This window comes from Sinocyclocheilus grahami, unplaced genomic scaffold (assembly GCF_001515645.1).
Source record: "Sinocyclocheilus grahami isolate Dianchi unplaced genomic scaffold, SAMN03320097.WGS_v1.1 scaffold84.1, whole genome shotgun sequence".
Taxonomy (NCBI): domain Eukaryota; kingdom Metazoa; phylum Chordata; class Actinopteri; order Cypriniformes; family Cyprinidae; genus Sinocyclocheilus; species Sinocyclocheilus grahami.
This window is the reverse complement of record NW_015505263.1, coordinates 1,335,995-1,354,980: the sequence shown is the minus strand read 5'-3', so window position 1 is coordinate 1,354,980 and position 18,986 is coordinate 1,335,995. Positions and strand designations below refer to the sequence as shown.

General features: G+C 37.7%; 3 protein-coding genes across 3 annotated transcripts in view; 2 read left to right on the top strand and 1 right to left on the bottom strand.

Annotated features, from left to right (window-relative positions):
* ttc6 (tetratricopeptide repeat domain 6) overlaps positions 1-8,043 on the top strand; it is a gene marked incomplete at its 5' end in the record, with an annotated part of 28,465 nt that extends 20,422 nt beyond the window's left edge. Inside the window, 5 exons of the mRNA XM_016274097.1 lie at positions 1,494-1,704; positions 3,268-3,420; positions 4,136-4,309; positions 4,405-4,630; positions 7,747-8,043. Of these exons, the coding sequence (XP_016129583.1) occupies positions 1,494-1,704; positions 3,268-3,420; positions 4,136-4,309; positions 4,405-4,630; positions 7,747-7,919 (937 nt within the window). The remainder of the gene's footprint in view (positions 1-1,493; positions 1,705-3,267; positions 3,421-4,135; positions 4,310-4,404; positions 4,631-7,746) is intronic.
* A 1,769-nt stretch (positions 8,044-9,812) lies between these two features.
* On the top strand, positions 9,813-11,172 carry sstr1a (somatostatin receptor 1a). Its single transcript, XM_016274127.1, has one exon. It carries the CDS (start codon positions 9,952-9,954, stop codon positions 11,053-11,055), a length of 1,104 nt encoding a protein of 367 aa, XP_016129613.1. The 5' UTR covers positions 9,813-9,951; the 3' UTR covers positions 11,056-11,172.
* Positions 11,173-12,178: 1,006 nt separating this feature from the next.
* On the bottom strand, positions 12,179-14,059 carry LOC107586671 (complement component C1q receptor-like). Its single transcript, XM_016274126.1, has one exon. The coding sequence runs from the start codon at positions 14,038-14,040 to the stop codon at positions 12,922-12,924; it is 1,119 nt and encodes a 372-aa protein (XP_016129612.1). The 5' UTR covers positions 14,041-14,059; the 3' UTR covers positions 12,179-12,921.
* Positions 14,060-18,986: the final 4,927 nt, after the last annotated feature.

Here is an 18,986-nt window from a genome sequence, read left to right as displayed (position 1 = left end):
TTTCACAGTGCTAAATTGCCAAGCTTAATCTGAGAACCATTTTCACTCAGCAGTGGCAGTGGGGTCATAATAACTGCTCCACTGTTTAACTGCTATTGTGTTTAAAATAAAAGATCAAGGCTTTAGCCCTCTGAGACACATCATGGCAGGTCACGTGGTTTTATTCACTGAGAATTTCTTAGAACTAGGAATTCACTGAATTTTGTTGAGTTCTGCTCTTCATTCTGCTCTTTATAGTGAAGTACTGAATGCACCACAGTAAAGAGGTGATTCATATAGTATCAATCTGTAGGTTGCATTATGGAAAATCTAATTTATCTTGAGCCTTTAAAGTAAAATGATTAAAAATAAAATAAATATAACACACACATGAAATTATGCCCATTTATGTAAAGTTGTAAAAGGCACAACTGCAAAAAAATTGCATGTTTATTAAGAAGATAAAATGTAAAACTAAATTATGTCTGAATTATGAAATTATAAATAAATTGTGAGTAATTATGTCTTTTGCCACAAGAAGCTTAGAATATAAACACTGCATTCAAAAGTTCGGGGTCCGTACAATTTTCTACTGTGGAAGGAATGATACAATTTTTTTCAGGATTCTTTGCTGAATATAGAGTTCAAAATAATTTATTTGAAATAGAAATCTTTTGTAACAATATAAATGTTTTTACTGTCTGTTTTGATTAATCCATAATTTATGAATAAGCGTATTCAAAAGAAAAAAAAACTTTTGGATGATTGAGTTCATGTGTGGAAAGTGATAAAAATGTATGACATGGCTATTATTATTATTATTAAAGCACAAGAACTTGTCAGAGAAAAAATGACTGTATTTTTCTTCTCATAGTCCTAAGGCATGAGTTTGAGTGGAAGAACACTCTAAGGACTACATTATTAATGGTGTCCTGAAACCTTGTATGACATTTATGAATAGTTATCTAAGCTCTCTGTGAACTGTGCTGCTTACTGTGCAGATCTGCATTTAAATGGGGCATTCAGAGCATAATATAACTATCATTTTTATTGATCAACACTCAAAAGTTGCTGCACTTCCAGAATGCGTTCAGTCCAACTTATATCAGATTTACAGCCTATGACAGACAGGACATCTCATCATCTTTTCACATGGACTATATAATATGAATATCTTAGTAGCTCACTGACGAGACGCATTGCTCTCTGAACTATCATTTACAAAAGAACAGAATGCTTTCGAATCCATAGAAGTTGACATTTGCACATTTTCATTGCTTTAAAGGACCACTTTCAAATAAATGTCTCTTCACAATAATTCTGGATGAATTCAAGGCTCACACTGGGAATGTTGCACAGCTTGTAATTCAGTTTTCAAAAGCAAGAGAGAGGGGATGTTTTTACAGAGAGTTTAAGGCAAAGTTCATAATTAAGCAGACAACTCATTTTCTTGTGCAAACAGAATTAGGACACATCACTGAGGGTGATGTCTGCTTTCTTTGTCTGTTTTCAAGGCTTGGCCAGTTACAGGAAGCTGTGGATGCTTACAGCCAGGCTTTAAGACTTGATCCCTTCTTGCAAGATTCCCATGTGGGCAGAGGCAATGTTTTCATGGATTATGGGCACAATCACGCCAGGAAACAAGCCCAGAGGGACTTCCTCTCAGCCCTGCATCTCAATCCACTCTGTTCAAGTGCCCGCATTAGCCTGGCATACAACTTACAGGTAGTGTAAAAATAATTGTCTTGCTTCTTTTCATTTCTCACAGGTTGATCTTTCATAGCTTAACAGACTTAGAGAAGTTCCCAAATGCTTAATTTAAGTCTCTGTTCACATCCTTCTCTTCATCTTCCTTTGGAGAAAAAAAAGAAAGCATACTACCTTTGATAATTTGGTTTTGGGAGAATTTGATGTGAAATGTCACTGAATTTTGACAGCAAACTTTTGTATCCTGGCAAAAATGAGCACCGTTGTGATCCTTTCTGAATCTTTCATACATGATTACTGATTTTCCCCTCTAGACACATCTAAGAAACAGGAGATTTAAACGGTCTCTATTTAATCTCATTGATGTTTAGGGGGACCTAACTGAGATAGTATAGAGATTTTTTTTTGTATGCGTAACATAAAAAAGTTTGCACAGTACTGCTGTATTATAAATTGCATTAGTTGCAGTTGTATTTGTACGGAAGCTTATTTCTGCGATGAAATTAAAAAACGTAATTGTGACTTTTTATCTCACAATTCTTTTGTCTTTCAATTTTGAGAAGAAAAGTCTTATTGTGAATTTATAACTCGCAATTTTAAGAAGAAAAGTCAGAATTGTGAGGTGAAACGTCACAGTTACCTTTTTTATTCTTGTAATCTTTGGCAAAAACAAGCTTATTTCCTCCAAGGAATATAAAAAGCATTTGCGACTTTTACGCAAACTTATATCTCCCAATTGTTAATATCTCACTATTTTGAGTTTATATCTCAGACCGTTTTACTAAAAATTGTGAGAAAACAAAGTCAGAATTGTAAGATAATTACCTTTTAAATTTTGTATTCCTTGGCAGAAATAAGCTTCAATATTTAAGGCATCAATATTTGTATCTTCTCAGATGCAGCAATATCCTCTACTCAACAATTAATATGCTGGATGATATGGGCAGGGCAAGTCGTGTCATCTCATATTTCTGAAATTGAAATCTCCTAATTTGTCTGTTGCCTATTGTGATTTTATGTCATACATAAATCACCTTATCATAAAATGTTGTCTTGTAATACACATAATAATCTCAGCAGGCAACCAGCATGTCCAAAATATGTCTGTTATGGGAAGGAAACTAAATCACAAGAAAGTAATCATAACTGACAGTAGATTCTTGACTACACCATTAGTTATTGTAGAATTCCTCAATTACTGAACGACTAAAATATTTTGCATTACAAAAATTTGAGTCGTCTCTTTAAATGCTTGAAATGTAGATAACAAGAAATTATACATAATAAATAATTTATGCTTGGTAAATCTTAACCTTGGTAATCTTAATTTCTACATTCTCCTCTATTCAAGACTTTTGTTTGTCTGTCTGGTATCTTTCGTCTCTTTAAGACAAACCACAGAAATCAGGTCAACAGTAGGAAATGAACAAGGATGTATCTGATTGCTTTTGGTATTCATCCTGGCCCTCATTATCTCTGTCTCTTCCCCCAGAGAGGGAACCATATCTTGCAGACAGCCTGTTGCCTCTCAAGTCTATTGATTTCCACTAATCCATGTTGATATCTTGTCCTCTACGGCAGGTTTTGGGATTCTTCCAGAGAGCCTGGAATCAGTTCACTGTGGCTGTAGAGGTGAACCCTAAATGCTGGGCGGCGTATGAAGGCAGAGCTGTCACCAGCCTACAGATGGGCAACATGTTTGCAGCCCTGCAGGACATTAACACTGCTATAAAGGTTGTTAGTAAAGATTTTTTTAAAGAAATTAATACTTTTATTTAGCAAGGAAGTTAAATGTTTCTGTTTCAAATAAATGCTGTTCTTTTGAAATTTCTATTCTATCACAGAATTCTGAACAAAAAAATGTATCCCAGATTCTACAAAACATGAACCAGCACTGTTTTCAACGTTGATAATTATAAGAAATATTTCTTGAGCAGCAAATCAGCATATTAGAATGATTTCTGAAAGATCATGTGACACTGAAGACTGGAGTAATGATGCTGAAAATTCAGCTTTGCATCACAGGAATAAATTACATTTTAACATATATTAAAATAGAAAACTTTTTTTTTAAATTGTGGTAATATTTGAAATATATATATACCCAGGGCCGTCCTTAGCTGACCCGGGGCCCGGTGTGAGGTTGGGAGCGGGGCCCCCCTCGGTCCGTGCGCTATCGCGTTCCAGGGGGGGGAGGCGAACCGCACCAGTTGCACCCCCCTAAGAACGGCCCTGTATATACCATTGTGGTAATATTTTACAATATTACTGCCTTTATTGTATTTTTGATCAAATAATTGCAGTTTTGGTGAGCATACAAGACTTATTGCAAAAACATGAACAAATCTTACAGTATCAACCCCAAATTTGTTTAACACAATGTATTTATTTAGTCCGTTTTTTGGTGAATTTTTCCTATCATATCTCTTCTTGTCTTTGCCCTTTTCAGTGTAACCCTCATGCAGAGCAGCTCTTCACAAACCGAGGTCTGATCCAGCAGTTCATGGGAGATAAAGCTAGTGCCATGAAGAACTACCAGACCGCTATCAGCCTCAACCCGGAATATTCCCTCGCTTACTTCAACGCTGCCAACCTCTTCTTTTACAATGGACAGTTTGAGCAGGTAAAACCAGAGGCAATTCGGTACTGACTCTCTTGAGACTCTCTAGACGAGAGCCGCTGAGATATATAGTGAGTCAAATTTTTTCTGCGTCACAGGCATGTGAGTACTACAGCCGAGCTTTTGAGCTGGACCCCTCAGATGAGTCTGCCATCCTGAACCGAGCCATCACTCACGCTCTGCTGCGGAAGGTCCCAGCATCCCTGCAGGATTTCAATGAGGCTCTCTGCCTCAACCCGCTGTCTGCACATGCCTACTTTAACAGAGCCAACCTGTACTGCTCTCTTAGACAGTTCCAATCAGCCGAGAGGGACCTTACGCAAGGTGAGCCGTAGCAGACTGAGTTCACTGCCACCTTTTATTAAAGGAGCAGTATTCAACACTCATGTACCATTATGTCCCCTGAAGTCAATTTATACACTACCAGTCAAAAGTTTGGAAGAATTAAGATATTTTGGGGGGTTTTGAAAGAAGTCTCTCATGCTCAAGGCTGATAAAAACAGTAATATTGTGAAATATTATTACAATTTCAAATAATAGTTTTCTGCTTTAAAATGTAATTTATTCCTGTGATCAAAGCTGAATTTTCAGCATCATTACTCCAGTCTTCAGTGTCAAATGATCCTTCAGAAACCATTCTAATATTCTGATTTGATGCTCGAGAAATAAATACTTTATTCAGTAAGGGTGCATTCATAATAATAAAAAGTTATTTTAAATTGTAATATTTCACAATATTACAGTTTTTTCATGTATTTTTGATCAAATAGCATAAGAGACTTCTTTCAGAAACCGTAAACATTTTAATTATTTAAAACTTTTGACTAGAAGTGTATATGTAATTTAAGGATTTTTGCACTAAACATTCACATTACCATTTTCCATGTCTTTTTGTCCAGTAGTATAAAACAGGCTGTATTTGTTACTTATTCTTTGTAGAGACAAAAACTAAACTAACTTGTACGATTTATTTAGGCTTTTGTTTTTAATTCTATTTTTATTTGTATTTCAAGCTGACATGAGAAAGATAACCTTATTGCAACTAATTTGGTAGTACGCAGATATCACTAATTCTCCTATGAATACTGAAGGTCACATTAATCATCATGCAGCGTGTCATGAGAGAGCAAGACCAAAAGCTGACTACAGAGTATATTGTGTTTCTTGATTTCAGTGGCGTATATATAGAGAGGTTATTATGTTCCAACTTTGAAGCTTCCTGATATTAATATGCCAATAATGATTCATCACTTTACAGGGAGATTTGTACATCATGCCGACTTTCGATGTCATCTGCACTTAATTCTGTCTGATAACACTGGCTGATATCTCTGTGGAGGGCTTTTGTCAAGATGATGAATGGAGAGCTGGTGAAAAGATAGCAAAGTTGTCTTTATCCTCAACAAATCCAGACAGTCATACACGTGCTAGTCTCAGTCTTATACAGCATGCAGTCAGACCTCCCACAAGTCCACTCATTGACCGTCTGATACAAATTGCACACTGAAATCATTAGCTGTAAGATTTTTGAACGTTTTTGAAAGAAGTCTCTTATGATCCCCAAGGCTGCGTTATTTGATCAAAAATACAGTAAAAACAGCAATATTGTGAAATATTATTACAATAAAAAAGTATTTTAAAATGTGATTTATTTCAGAACTTAAATTTCAGCATCATTACTTTAGTCTTCAGTGTCACATGATCCTTCAGAAATCATTCTAGTTTGCTACTCAGGAAACCTTTTTTATTATTATCAATATTGAAAGCAGTTGTGCTGCTTAACATTTTTATGGAAACTGTGATAAATTTTTTCCCCAGGATTCTTTAATGAATAGAAAAAGCTCAAAATAGCTGTATTTGATTGAATCTTTTATACATGAACTTTTGTAGCATTATAAATGTCTTTGCTGTCACTTTAATGCATCTTTGCTGAATAAAAGTTTTCATTTATTTAAAAACTAAATAAATACTGGCCACAAACTTTTGAATGGTAATGTTATTTTTTAGTTATCTAAAAATAAATCAGTACTTATTTTTGTCTTTTTTCAGTATTCAATTTAATGAAAGTTTTCATTTATTTAAAAACTAAATAAATACTGGCCACAAACTTTTGAATGGTAATATGTTATTTTTTAGTTATCTAAAAATAAATCAGTACTTATTTTTGTCTTTTTTCAGTATTCAATTTAATAATTTTCCTTACAACCGTCCCTAAACAGCATGTAAAAATGTTCCTGTCTAAATGGCAGTTCTTGACCTAAACAAGCTGTAGTGTAGAACAGACTTAATACTCAAGAGTCCAAAGACTGACTTCATTAGTGTGTGTGTGTGTGTGTGAGAGAGGCAGATGAATGCTTTCAGCACACACTTTCACACACAAGAGGACAAGAGCATGATGGGTTTGGCCACATGACTGCCTGGAAAAAAGAAAAAAGACACCGAAGGAAAACAAATGCAGCAACCATGTACTGCTCTACAACTAGAGACAGGTGGTTACTATGGTTACAGTGTAAACCAATTATAGATTTCCTCTTGGCAGGCTGCATATTTATGAAGTCAAACACAAGGATGTGCAAGCATTTCTGATATAAAAAAAACAGTGTTTCTCAGAGCCCCTCCGCCTGCGGCTGAAACAGGTGGGATATTAGGAAACAGATGGCCCTCGGTATCTAATGAGTATGCTCTCCGTGAATGGAGTAATCACTTGCTATTCCAGCGTACGCTTTCAAACAATCTAATTTTGTTAGCCGTAAATAGACACATTGAACATTTATCCTATAAGCCCTAAAAATGAGTTTTTCTACATGATCTCACTCAAATCAAGGCCTTTACATGTGCGAGCTCTTTGAAGCAAAACAACGTCTGTAAAGGTACCAGGCGATCAATGGTAATTTATGCAAATGCAGATGGCAAATTGCTCGCAAATTGTCCCTCTTGTGTGAACTAAAGAGTAGATGTCTATTTGCTGTCTCTCGCAGCCTGATGTTTCAGTCACGAATAAGCACTGGGTGATGTGTGCTAGCCTAATATTAACGTCAGTCTCTCTGTGAGAAGAACAAAGTGTGAACAAAGCTGTTGTGGTGAAGACAACACAAATAATGCTACACCTATCTGTGTAAACAGGGGACAGATTGATAAATGCTGGGGAAGGTGAGAGTGACATTTTGCTCTAACATATCTCTCAAGAGTAGATGTCTATTTGCTGTCTCTCGCAGCCTGATGTTTCAGTCACGAATAAGCACTGGGTGATGTGTGCTAGCCTAATATTAACGTCAGTCTCTCTGTGAGAAGAACAAAGTGTGAACAAAGCTGTTGTGGTGAAGACAACACAAATAATGCTACACCTATCTGTGTAAACAGGAGACAGATTGATAAATGCTGGGGAAGGTGAGAGTGACATTTTGCTCTAACATATCTCTCTGTGTGTGTGTTTCCTGAAGCTCTGATGCTGCAGCCTGGAGATGCTCTTCTCTATAAACTGAGGGCTGATGTTCGGGGTCATCTGGGATGGAAGGAGCAGGCGCTGGACGACTACAGAACGGCGGTGGAGCTTCAGGACTCGAGGTGCTGCTCAGGGTTGGAGAATGATCAAAATGAGATTTTTGCTTCTTAGATTATTATAATTAGCTAATGCAATACAGTTGTTGAACATTTGTCTTAATTTTGTTGCATGCACTGTTTAAATTTGTTAAATGTGAGAATGTTTGAAACTACATTAAAGAAATTATTGAATGTGTGGAAAACCAAGATCCAGATGGACAATTTAATTTGATTGTTTTTTTCCATCATCCAGCCATCTGTTATAATACTCTAAATTAAAATAGTTTATATTCTTTATTTCTTATTCTACACCAGACAAATATCATTAGCAAATGTTAAATATAGTAATTTTAATTGTAGTTTTTTATTAGTTTAAATGTATTTTATATATTAAATTAATGATAAATTAGTTTGTAGCTAAATTCAAGAAGAATAAATATATCATCTTTGTGTTGAAAACGTTTCATTGCATTAAAAATATTCTTCAATTTAATTCATATTTTATAACGGGGCACTGCAGCCTCCTCGGCCACCTTCGGGGGCACTGCAGCCTCTTCGGCCACCTTCAGGGGTGGCGAGGCGGACCCATTCTTCCTCTTCCCCTCCTCCGTTTCCGAGAGTGTGGCGATGCAGCTTCCTCTAACTCAATCGCTGGAGAAATGGTATTTTATTTTAGTAAAAAAACTAAACAAAAACAAACTCAAACCACCCCGAAGGGGAAAAAACAGACAGGCAGAGCTAAAGCTGCACACATGCAGACACGAAACACATGAAGACTTACAGAAAATGTTTGACCTCTGTCATTGCCAACAAAGGGTATATAACAAAGTATTGAGATGAAATTTTGTTATTGACCAAATACTTATTTTCCACCATAATTTGCAAATAAATTCTTTAAAAATCCTACAATGTGATTTTCTGGATTTTTTTTTCTCATTTTGTCTCTCATAGTTGAGGTATACCTATGATGAAAATTACAGGCCTCTCTCATCTTTTTAAGTGGGAGAACTTGCACAATTGGTGGCTGACTAAATACTTTTTTGCCCCACTGTATATTATAATGAATTGTTTGCAATTGCGGTTTACATTTTTTGAATGATCATAAATGGAGAAAGATGTTTTTTATTCCACAAGAGTTTAGTGCAGACTGTACATTTAGCAATTAAATATCACAATAGCAGAAGTTTAATACTTAGGGTTTAGATCGGATTTTAACCAGAATGAGATATTATTTTTTAGCATTCTTTGAAAAACAGCATTTATTTGAAATAAAATCTTTTGTAACACGATGAATGTTTTGGGGTCACTTTTTGATCATGTGTCCTTACTGAAAAAAGTATTGATTTCTTAAAAAAAAAATCCTATGACCTTAAACTTTAGAATAGACTGCATAAGAGCTGCTTTGCTTTTTCTTTTCTGTCAGCCAAGAAGGTCTAAAGTACCTGCAGTTTTTCATTCATCAATAGCAGATGGTCGGCTGATTCAAGCAGCTCAGAAGTACACAACCTGGATCCGCCACCTTCATTTCATGGACAGGCAGTTTTATTCACTGGTGAAACATCTACTATATTATAATGAATTGTTTGCAATTGCGGTTTACATTTTTTGAATGATCATAAATGGAGAAAGATGTTTTTTATTCCACAAGAGTTTTAGTGCAGACTGTACATTTAGCAATTAAATATCACAATAGCAGAAGTACTAATATGTTACAAATATAGCTTTCTAATAAAAAAATATCAAGCTGTCTGAGTGTTGTTTTAAGTTAACTTAGGCAACAAGAAAGACGAAACATTGTATGTATTGCTTTATTTGATATCGACATTTTTTTATGTGTTTTGACATTGAAATGAAGGTCTAGATGCCGTCAAGAAACTATTTTTGTTTCTCAGACACGCTCAAACCCATTAGGAGCCGATGGCGTCACGTTGCACGTGTGACGTCTGTGAATGTGATGCATGTGGATGTGGAGTAACTGTCCATGGTGCTGAAACCGCCGCAGCGTCGGGATGCGCCTTCCGGAGTCTCGCAGCATCTATGCGCGCATTTTCTGAGCGCATAATTATACACTTGAAATCCACAGATAGGCTCAAACCAGTGTCGGAATGCTGCCCAACGACACCTTCAAGAACCTGGAGGATGGTTTCTATCTGTTAAACTTCTCCAGCAACGAGACGCATAACGGGGATTCTCACGGCAGCAGCGCGATCTTCATCTCCTTCATCTATTCCGTAGTGTGTGTGGTGGGACTCTGTGGGAACTCGATGGTGATTTATGTGATCCTCAGGTATGCGAAGATGAAAACGGCGACGAACATCTACATTTTGAACTTGGCGATCGCGGATGAGTTGCTCATGTTGAGTGTGCCTTTCCTTGTCACCTCGTCTTTACTTCACCACTGGCCCTTTGGTTCTCTCCTGTGTCGATTGGTTTTAAGTGTTGATGCCATTAACATGTTCACCAGCATCTATTGTCTGACTGTGTTGAGTATCGATCGCTACATCTCCGTGGTGCATCCCATCAAAGCAGCCCGGTACCGGAGACCCACCATCGCCAAAATGGTCAACTTGGGGGTCTGGATGTTCTCCATTCTGGTCATCCTACCCATCATCATCTTCTCCACCACTGCACCCAACTCTGACGGATCGGTGGCTTGCAACATGCAGATGCCTGAGCCCGAGCGTCAGTGGATGGCTGTATTTGTGATCTACGCCTTTCTGATGGGCTTTCTCTTCCCTGTCATTGCCATCTGCATGTGCTACATCCTCATCATAGTGAAGATGCGGGTGGTCGCCTTGAAAGCGGGCTGGCAGCAGCGCAAAAAGTCCGAGAGGAAGATCACGCTGATGGTGATGATGGTGGTGACGGTGTTTGTGATCTGCTGGATGCCTTTTCACATCGTGCAGCTGGTCAGTGTATTCGTCCAGCAGCACAATGCCACCCTCAGTCAGCTGGCTGTGGTTTTGGGATATGCCAACAGCTGTGCCAACCCCATCCTGTACGGATTCCTGTCCGACAACTTCAGACGCTCCTTCCAGAGGATTTTGTGCCTCCGCTGGTGGGATAACGCCACGGAGGAGCCCATAGATTACTATGCCACGGCTCTGAAGAGTCGAGGATACAGTGTGGATGACTTTCAGCCGGACAATCTGGAGTCGGGCAGCACGTACAGGAATGGCACCTGCACATCTAGAACTACAACGCTGTAGGACTCGGTATTACAGCATAAAGACTTTTGTTATCTGTTGTCATTGCAGTATGTGTTTTGTGTTCATAATAACGTTCGTTAATGCCATTATTAGCTTATATAATGCTTAATCAGAAGATAATGTGCATTTTTGCCTGTAAATGAATGTGCATGAACTTTTTATGCACATTATATAATGCTTTGAATGGCTTATTAATGAAAGTTATTATAAAGTGTGTCGATATGGGAAAAATGTGACGTTCAGATAAAAAAAAAAAAAAACAAGAAATATCCAAAGCCAAATATTTAGTTGTTTATTTTGAAATGGAATAAAACCTGGGGAAATCATTCACTCTCATTGTATTATGTGGTAAAATGTGTATTTTCCTAAGGAAGCTTGCAGTGCTTGCAAAGCAGGAACAAAACAAACAGTGTTACAGGTTTTGGATTTTATGTTTTGGTTCAGTGTGTACAGAAATGAAATCAGAACCGCCTTGCATTGTCATGACATTCATCTAAATTTGCAAATATATGCAAGAAAGAAGACCAATCGCAGTGCAGTACACTCTTAAAAATAAAGGTGCTTCACGATGCCATAGAAGAACCTTTTTGTCTAAATGGTTCCATAAAGAACCTTTAACATCTGAAGAGCCTTTCTGTTTCACAAAAGGTTCTTTGTGGTGAAAAAAGGTTCTTCAGATTATAAAAAGGTAAGAAAGAGATGGTTCTTTAACGAACCTTTGACTGAATTGTTCTTTGTTGAACCAAAAATGAAGCACCTTTATTTTTAAGAGTGTAGCTATGCAAATGTAACATCACCGCAGTCTTTGAAGTTTTGAGCAGCACGATTCTGTCGATGTTAGTCTTTAACATTTAATGTTACATTTCTTAAAACGTGTTACGTTGCCAAAAAAAAAACTGAGCAAATTTTCGAGTCTGCACTTTTTTTTTTACATGGCACAGGTTAATTTCAATTAGGCTATATTTCCAGTGATAGGAACGGTTAAATGTATACATAAATCATAATTACTCTATTTTCTTTATTAAAGGTGCACTCAATATTTTTCTCTTTAAACATGTTTTGAAAAATATATTATTATAAATTAATAAAAGAACAAACAGTCTATTTTAAATTACTTAAAAATACATCTGCGTGATACTGCAATCATATAAACAAAAAATTCTGAGCAAGAGGGTAAAGCAGCTGTAAGCGATTTCAGCGCCTTTCGCGGCACCAAACGGAAGTGCACAATAATAGCCTGACTATCACACCGGAGCCACGTGTCAGTGGTCAGATTCTCCTTTTTGTTGTTTACAAGCAGCCCCAAAAACAAATATGATCTCACAGGACATCTATTTCAGCTATATGTGTTATATATCAATAATAAAGACATTTACATGTGGTACTCAAAGAAACGACCGCCGCGTACAGCAGCTTAAACATCCGTCTTTATTTATGGCTATAACTCTTCAGTTAAAAAGACACGTGTAAAACTTTCATGTTGTGAAACATAGAAATATATAATTAGAAAACACATCCAATTGCAATATTAACACAATATCTTCTATAGTTCTTACATCTCCACATAGGTGCATTTAAATATAAGCTATGAAAGAGTAAACCAATACAGAGTAGGCTTCTCATAAATCTAATTACCGTCGATGTGACCTAGATAGGATTTCCAAATCCACACTGGAATAAAGACCCTGATTTCAACTGTGAGACAAAATGGCAAATGAAATTCAAAGGCAGTAATTACACAACACTCTTGTGACTCCAGACCTCACACCCAAATGTTCTGAGAGAGGAATATCTTGCAGTAAGCACCCTCTGTCGTCTGCATGTGTCACATTGAATTATCTTTTACATTTGCACAGTCTCTCCCACTTAGGTTTCCTCTTTTTCATTCACCTTCTCCATGGAGCTGGATCCATTCAGAGCCACAGCCTCCGCCTTCCTCTGGGCCAGTTTCATGGATCTCTTCCTCAGGCAGCCTTTCACGATGGCCGCCACGATCACCAGCAGCACTATGAAAATCAGCAGAGCTATAATCACAGGTACTACGATATTTGAAATGTCTCCAGATCTCTCGTCAATAGACATGACATCATCAGGCAGAGACGTAGGTTGAGTTAGCACAGACTTGCCCCTGTTTATGTTTGAATATTCACTGTTTTTCAGATTGGTGGTGGGCGGCTTTGCCGATTCATTACAAATGCCATCGTCATTGTACAAACACTGACATTTGTAGGAGCCTTCTGTGTTCAGGCATTGTTGCTCGCATGGTTTGGATTCTTTACATTCGTTTACATCCACACAGTTTCCGGATGCATCCCTCCTGTAGCCTTTTTTGCACTCCAGGCAGAGTTGCGATATATCCACATTTTTGTCACCGACTAGAGTCCAGACTAGATCTTTGGAGCATGTCAAATTGAACCTGGCACCAGAAAGGCAAACAATCTGACGTGTGTACGGATCATTTGATTGCTCAATCATGTCATGTGTGGCGAGTATTTCTGGTCGAGGACACACCAGCTTGATGTTTCGTTTGCAAATGAAAGGATGTTCCTGTTTGCAGGTGGCATCACCAAACCCATTGCTTTTTGCACCAGAGTCACTGTATTCCACTGAAAGCAGCCCACAGAGAAGATATGCACAAGTACCGAAAGGTTCGGTTTTCCAGGTTTTAACATCAGATTGAGTGCTGTTGTCCACCATCCAGTAGAATCCTTTAAGAGGCAAATGCTGTTCAACACAAATGCCTTTATCCTTCTTCAGTCCAATCCAAAATGTCAAGGTGGTTTGGTTATTCATATCCCAGATTGTTTTCAGAATCTTGTCCATTTCCTTCTCATTTGGAATGTTGGTCAAGAAACTTCCAGGTTTGCAGTAATTCTGAGCATTTTCGAATGAGAGTTTGTTCAAATGAACAGTGTAGGATGATTCGAGCAAACAACGTGCCATGTTGAGGAAGCTCACAAGATATAATCCCATCCAGAGCTCCATGTCTGCACGCTGCCTGGAACTAAATGAAACTGTCTGCTTTCTTAGCTGCCCCTGTGAGGTCCTCCCAAGACAACAAGCACAGGAAGTCTGTTCAGCCTTGATACAGCCGTTCACTTCCTCTTGGGTGGTGGTGCTGCTAAAGCAAAACAAACGCAACTATGAACAAAATCAGTTGTTGGTGAAACTAATACTCGCATAATACACAGACTCCCACAGCAGAGTGATAGATGAGCTCAAACCGATGGGAAAAGCCTATGTTCCTTGGCACAGGATCTGTTAAATCCAAGCATGGATCAACACCCATTACCTCCTTGAGGGTTTTAGATTTCAATACCTTGGAAACATCATAACTGCCTATTCTAGCATTCCCTCATAAAGATATGTGTAACACTGGACAAGGACTTTTCCTATTTATTTGACTTGTTCATTGTGTATGTAACAGGATTCTTTGACAAAACAAACTCTGGGGAAAAATTTCCCGGAAGCATTGCTCATTGCATTTGGGAATGTGCTTTACAGTAGTCCTATACCTCTGTTTACATGTCACACTTAACACTGTCAGATTTGAATGCGTGTTGATTGACCTCAGTGTGTGTTTTCAAGGGCTCACATGGGACTAATGCGGTGTTGAATGTCCCATGACTAACACAGTATTATTCTGTCCTTCTAACAGGCCGCTTCATGACGGACCAGCAGATGCTTCCTGGAGGAAATGTCAATGAATGGCAGGAAGTGAGGTTGACGGGGGCACTCTATTTTATGTTCTACAGTCTGGAGAGTCAGGGGTGGAGAATAAGGAAAGGGAATGGAATTATGGGTAAGAGGAAAAGGAGTTACCAGTATGCCAAGAAAGAACAAAGAACAAGAAGTTGAAATGAAGGTGATACAGGTGTTTTGGGAGAGCTCTGCTGTTTTGTGAGCCAACAATTTACAAGCAAACCAGCCTTTAAATGAGAGGTATGCTATTGCTTTTCTAAGGAAATATTTTGCTGAAACGTTTTGTCATTCCACCCACCAGCCACCCCTAAAAACACCCTAGCAACACCCTAACAACATAGCAATGTCCTTAAATGCACTAAGAACACCTCAGCAACATTTTAGATTGACTTTTTGAATCCTATAAATTATAATTAAAAAAATAAACAATAATAAAATTATACATAGTCTATACATTTCAATAATTATATTTATATATTAATTATTGATTAATTCATATAATAATTAATTATTATATTAATATATTTTATATAGACTTTTTATGTTTGTTGCTAATTTGATGTTATAATTAATAAATTAATAAAATAAAAAAGATTTAAATAAATAAAAAAGCGAATATAATACAATTATATTTACTATATATACACACACCTTTTTTAAACTTAGTCTCAGTTTAGCAATGTTCTCAGAAAATTTGTTACACAATACAACACTGTTATTTAGTAGGTGGTATGTGTGTATTTATAAAAATTTCTCATGCTCTAGTACTGAATTCCTCCTACGGCACATCTTGAAGGAAGACAGCTAGTGAGTCATGATTTAATTAAAATTAGGTTTGAAAGATACAGCCCATGGCAGGACAATATGTTAAACTGTCAACTTAAAAAAAAAGTAGCTTGAAGCTCATCAGCTCCAGACAGCTTACATCGTAGCAACGCTGTTGACATCAACAGCTTACAGTTGCATTGCCGGTTAGTGCTGATCTAGATGATGGATCAGCACTGGCATGCTGTGCAACAGCTGGTGAGGCTAGTCAACCTGCTGTTTAAGTAGACCAGCACCAAAAACACAACAGATGCTGGTCTTTTGAGCAGGAAACAGAGTCCTACATCAGCTAATACAAGCACCTGGCTGGATTGATTTGACAGGTGTGTAGTTTCACCTTCATCTCACCATCACATATGTAATTGAGCACATTAATTATGCTGTAATATTAAGAATGATGCCACTATGACATGTTGTAGAAAGGAAAAAAATGGCTAGTTTAGACATTGCACATTTTAAAGACAACCTGTCTACTACCATGGGTACAATGTCAAACAGTAAAAACTGCTAAATTCTCAGTTTATTCTCATTGCTGTCTAGGAGAAGCATTTGAGATATTAAAGTAATCTTTTTGTCATATTTCTTTCCTACAGATCTCCGTGTCCTGTTGTGGAATGTAAATTCTGTTTTGGGAATGACAGGTTTTTCCCCAGTCTAGTAGGAAACATTTTTTTAACTAATCTATTTTTCTTTCTTTCTTATTGAAATGTTTTTTTATTATTTAATATAAATTCAAATCTATTTCTTTATTTAATAAAAACACTCTAATATTTTCATGTGGAAATTATTATTTTTGTTATTTAACCCCATATTTTATTACTTTTTATATGTTCATATGTAAAAAATAAATCAAAATATAGCATAAGATTGTAGCTTTATAATTCTGAATACTCTTGATTTTAAAGGCTGAAAACATTTTTGTATTTATTTATTTACATGTATTATTTATTTATTTAATAAAAACAATTTTAATTTATTTTAATTAAGCCTTTATTTGACCTAATATATTATTATTACCTTTTATGTTCATAAGTGGTAATTTTTGTAGCCTGTAAATTAAAATACAGCATGAGATTGTATCTTCATGAATACAATTCTGACTTTTGATTTTAAAGGCTGAAAACATTTTTGTGTTTATTTTTTTATTAAATATACATCCTGTTTTTATTCATGTATTATTAAATGTAAATTTTATTTGACCTCTATTATCTATTATTACTTTTTATATGTTCACGTTCGCTCATTTCTACAGCATGTAAATAAAAACACAGCATGAGATTATATCTTTATGAGCATAATTCCGAATTGCTCTTCATTTCAGAGGCTCTTTAAGAATCATCATGTTTATTGTCTCAGTATCAGCACTGTGTGAAATTTAGATCAGTGTTCTCGCACAAAATCTGTTACACAATACAGCACTGTTCAGTAGTAGGAGGAGGAAAAAGAGCCAGTTTAGTCACTGCACATTTACACAAGCTGTCTTCTAGCATGTGTGCAATGTCAGGCCAAGACTTCAGAGTAAAGCCAGAAACTCTTTGCAAGATCTTACATGCAAGTAATTTCAAGCAAGTACTAACGATGCATTGCAAAGCATCCTGTTGTACTGTACATACTTCAAGTATGTTTTTAGGGTGGAAACAAACCTCAGTAGTCAACTTGTTGCAAAGGAATGGTTATATTTAGTGCCCTGTATGGCAGGACTAAAAAAGTGGTGCATTATTAATTCTGAAACATTTCCTAATGTACTTGCATAGAGTACAATTCAAATCTAACACATTACTGCCTGTGTGCACTAAAATGTGAGGCATTAATGTGTGACTCTTTAAATCTAGCCATTCACTTTCATTTCAGCAATTAAACAATCACAGCACTCCTAATGGGCTGACTAATAACTTTTCTTTAAAATTAATTGAACCACTTCGACTTTAAATGTCAAAAGCTTTTACAAGCAGCTTTTCTAACTAGATGGGGGCATCTGAGGAAGCCAGTACAGCGCAGCACTAATCACTGGGCAATTTAGAGCTGTCACTCAAACATGTTTCTTTCATGATTCAAAAACAGCCATTTAAATTTCACAAAATGGCTGAATGTATCTACATTAAACATCCCCACAGGATTAATATTCCCACTGGATAAACACTCAACACGTCTTTAACATGGACCCATAAAACTGTCACAGTCTTCAGCTGGTGTGCCCAGGATGGCCACCAGAGGGCACTCCTGTGTATGTTTGTGAGCACATGGCTTGTCATTGTTTTTGTTGGTGCCATGTGCTCTCCAGTCTGTTGTCTGACCCCACCCTTCTTGTTATCTCATTATTGTTTCAGTTACTCCACCTGTGTCTCCCTCGTTACTCTCCTCGTTTGTCTCCCTATTTATTCTCCTTGTGTTTGCAGTCCAGTGCAAACACTCTTTGTTTGTCGTATGTGGTCGGATGTGTCTGTGTGTTCCTGGTTTGGGCCTGCTCTACCTGTTCCTGTCTTGGCCTTCCCTTGCGTTGCCATGCTGTGCCCTGTTTTTCCCCCTCAGGGTAGATTTTGTTAGTTTTGTTTATTTTTTACTATTAATAAAGAGCCCATTTCCTGCATCTTTGAGTCCTCGCCTCATCTCTCCACCCCGACCGTGACAGAACGAAGAAGCCAACATGAGGACTCAGTGGCGAATGGACTCATGTGATCACCAGCCTCCACTTCCTGCACCCCCCTCTACCAACGCATGCTCCAGCTCGAAACCTTGAACTCCCTCCAACAATGAGGAATTGACCTGAGGGAGTTCGTCCTGGAGTTTTGGAGTGCAGTGGAGGGGCTGGGCTACAATGACTCTGCTCTAAAGGACATTTTTAACCTCAGCCTGGACAAATCCCTACTGCATTGGGAAATGGAGCTGGCAAAATTATTGGATTTCTGGAACTTCTCCAGTTACTTGCAGCTCCGCAATGAGGGAAAGGTAGTACACCACCACCAGACTCTACCCGTAGGGACTGTCCCATCCCCACCTTCCTTGACAAGTCAAGTCCAGGACCCCTCTTCGACCCCCACGCATAAGCGCAGGTCGAGAAGGAGAAAGGCAGTAAGGTCCACTCCTGTCAGTCCAGAGCCTCTACACAGGATGACCGCCACTCCAGAGTCTCGTCCCATCATGACCGCTACTCCAGAGTCTTGTTCGGTCATGGCTGCCACACCAGTGTCTCGTTCCGTCATGGCCGCCACTCCAGAGTCTTGTCTCTTCATGGCTGGCTTTCTAGAACCTCTCCACAGAATAGCTACCAGTCCGGAACCTCTTCACAAGTTGGGCCCAAGACTTTTAAGGCTGGCTTCCAGTTTGGCGGACCCACCACTAAGGTCTGTGTAAGCTGCTGGCATCTCTAGACCAGGGGTTTTCAACCTTTTAGGACATGCGCCCCC

What these genes read in the sequence shown, in the direction of transcription:
- sstr1a (XM_016274127.1), top strand. Translation starts at nt 9,952, where the DNA reads ATGCTGCCCAACGACACCTTCAAGAACCTGGAGGATGGTTTCTATCTG.
- LOC107586671 (XM_016274126.1), bottom strand. Translation starts at nt 14,040, where the DNA reads ATGGAGCTCTGGATGGGATTATATCTTGTGAGCTTCCTCAACATGGCA.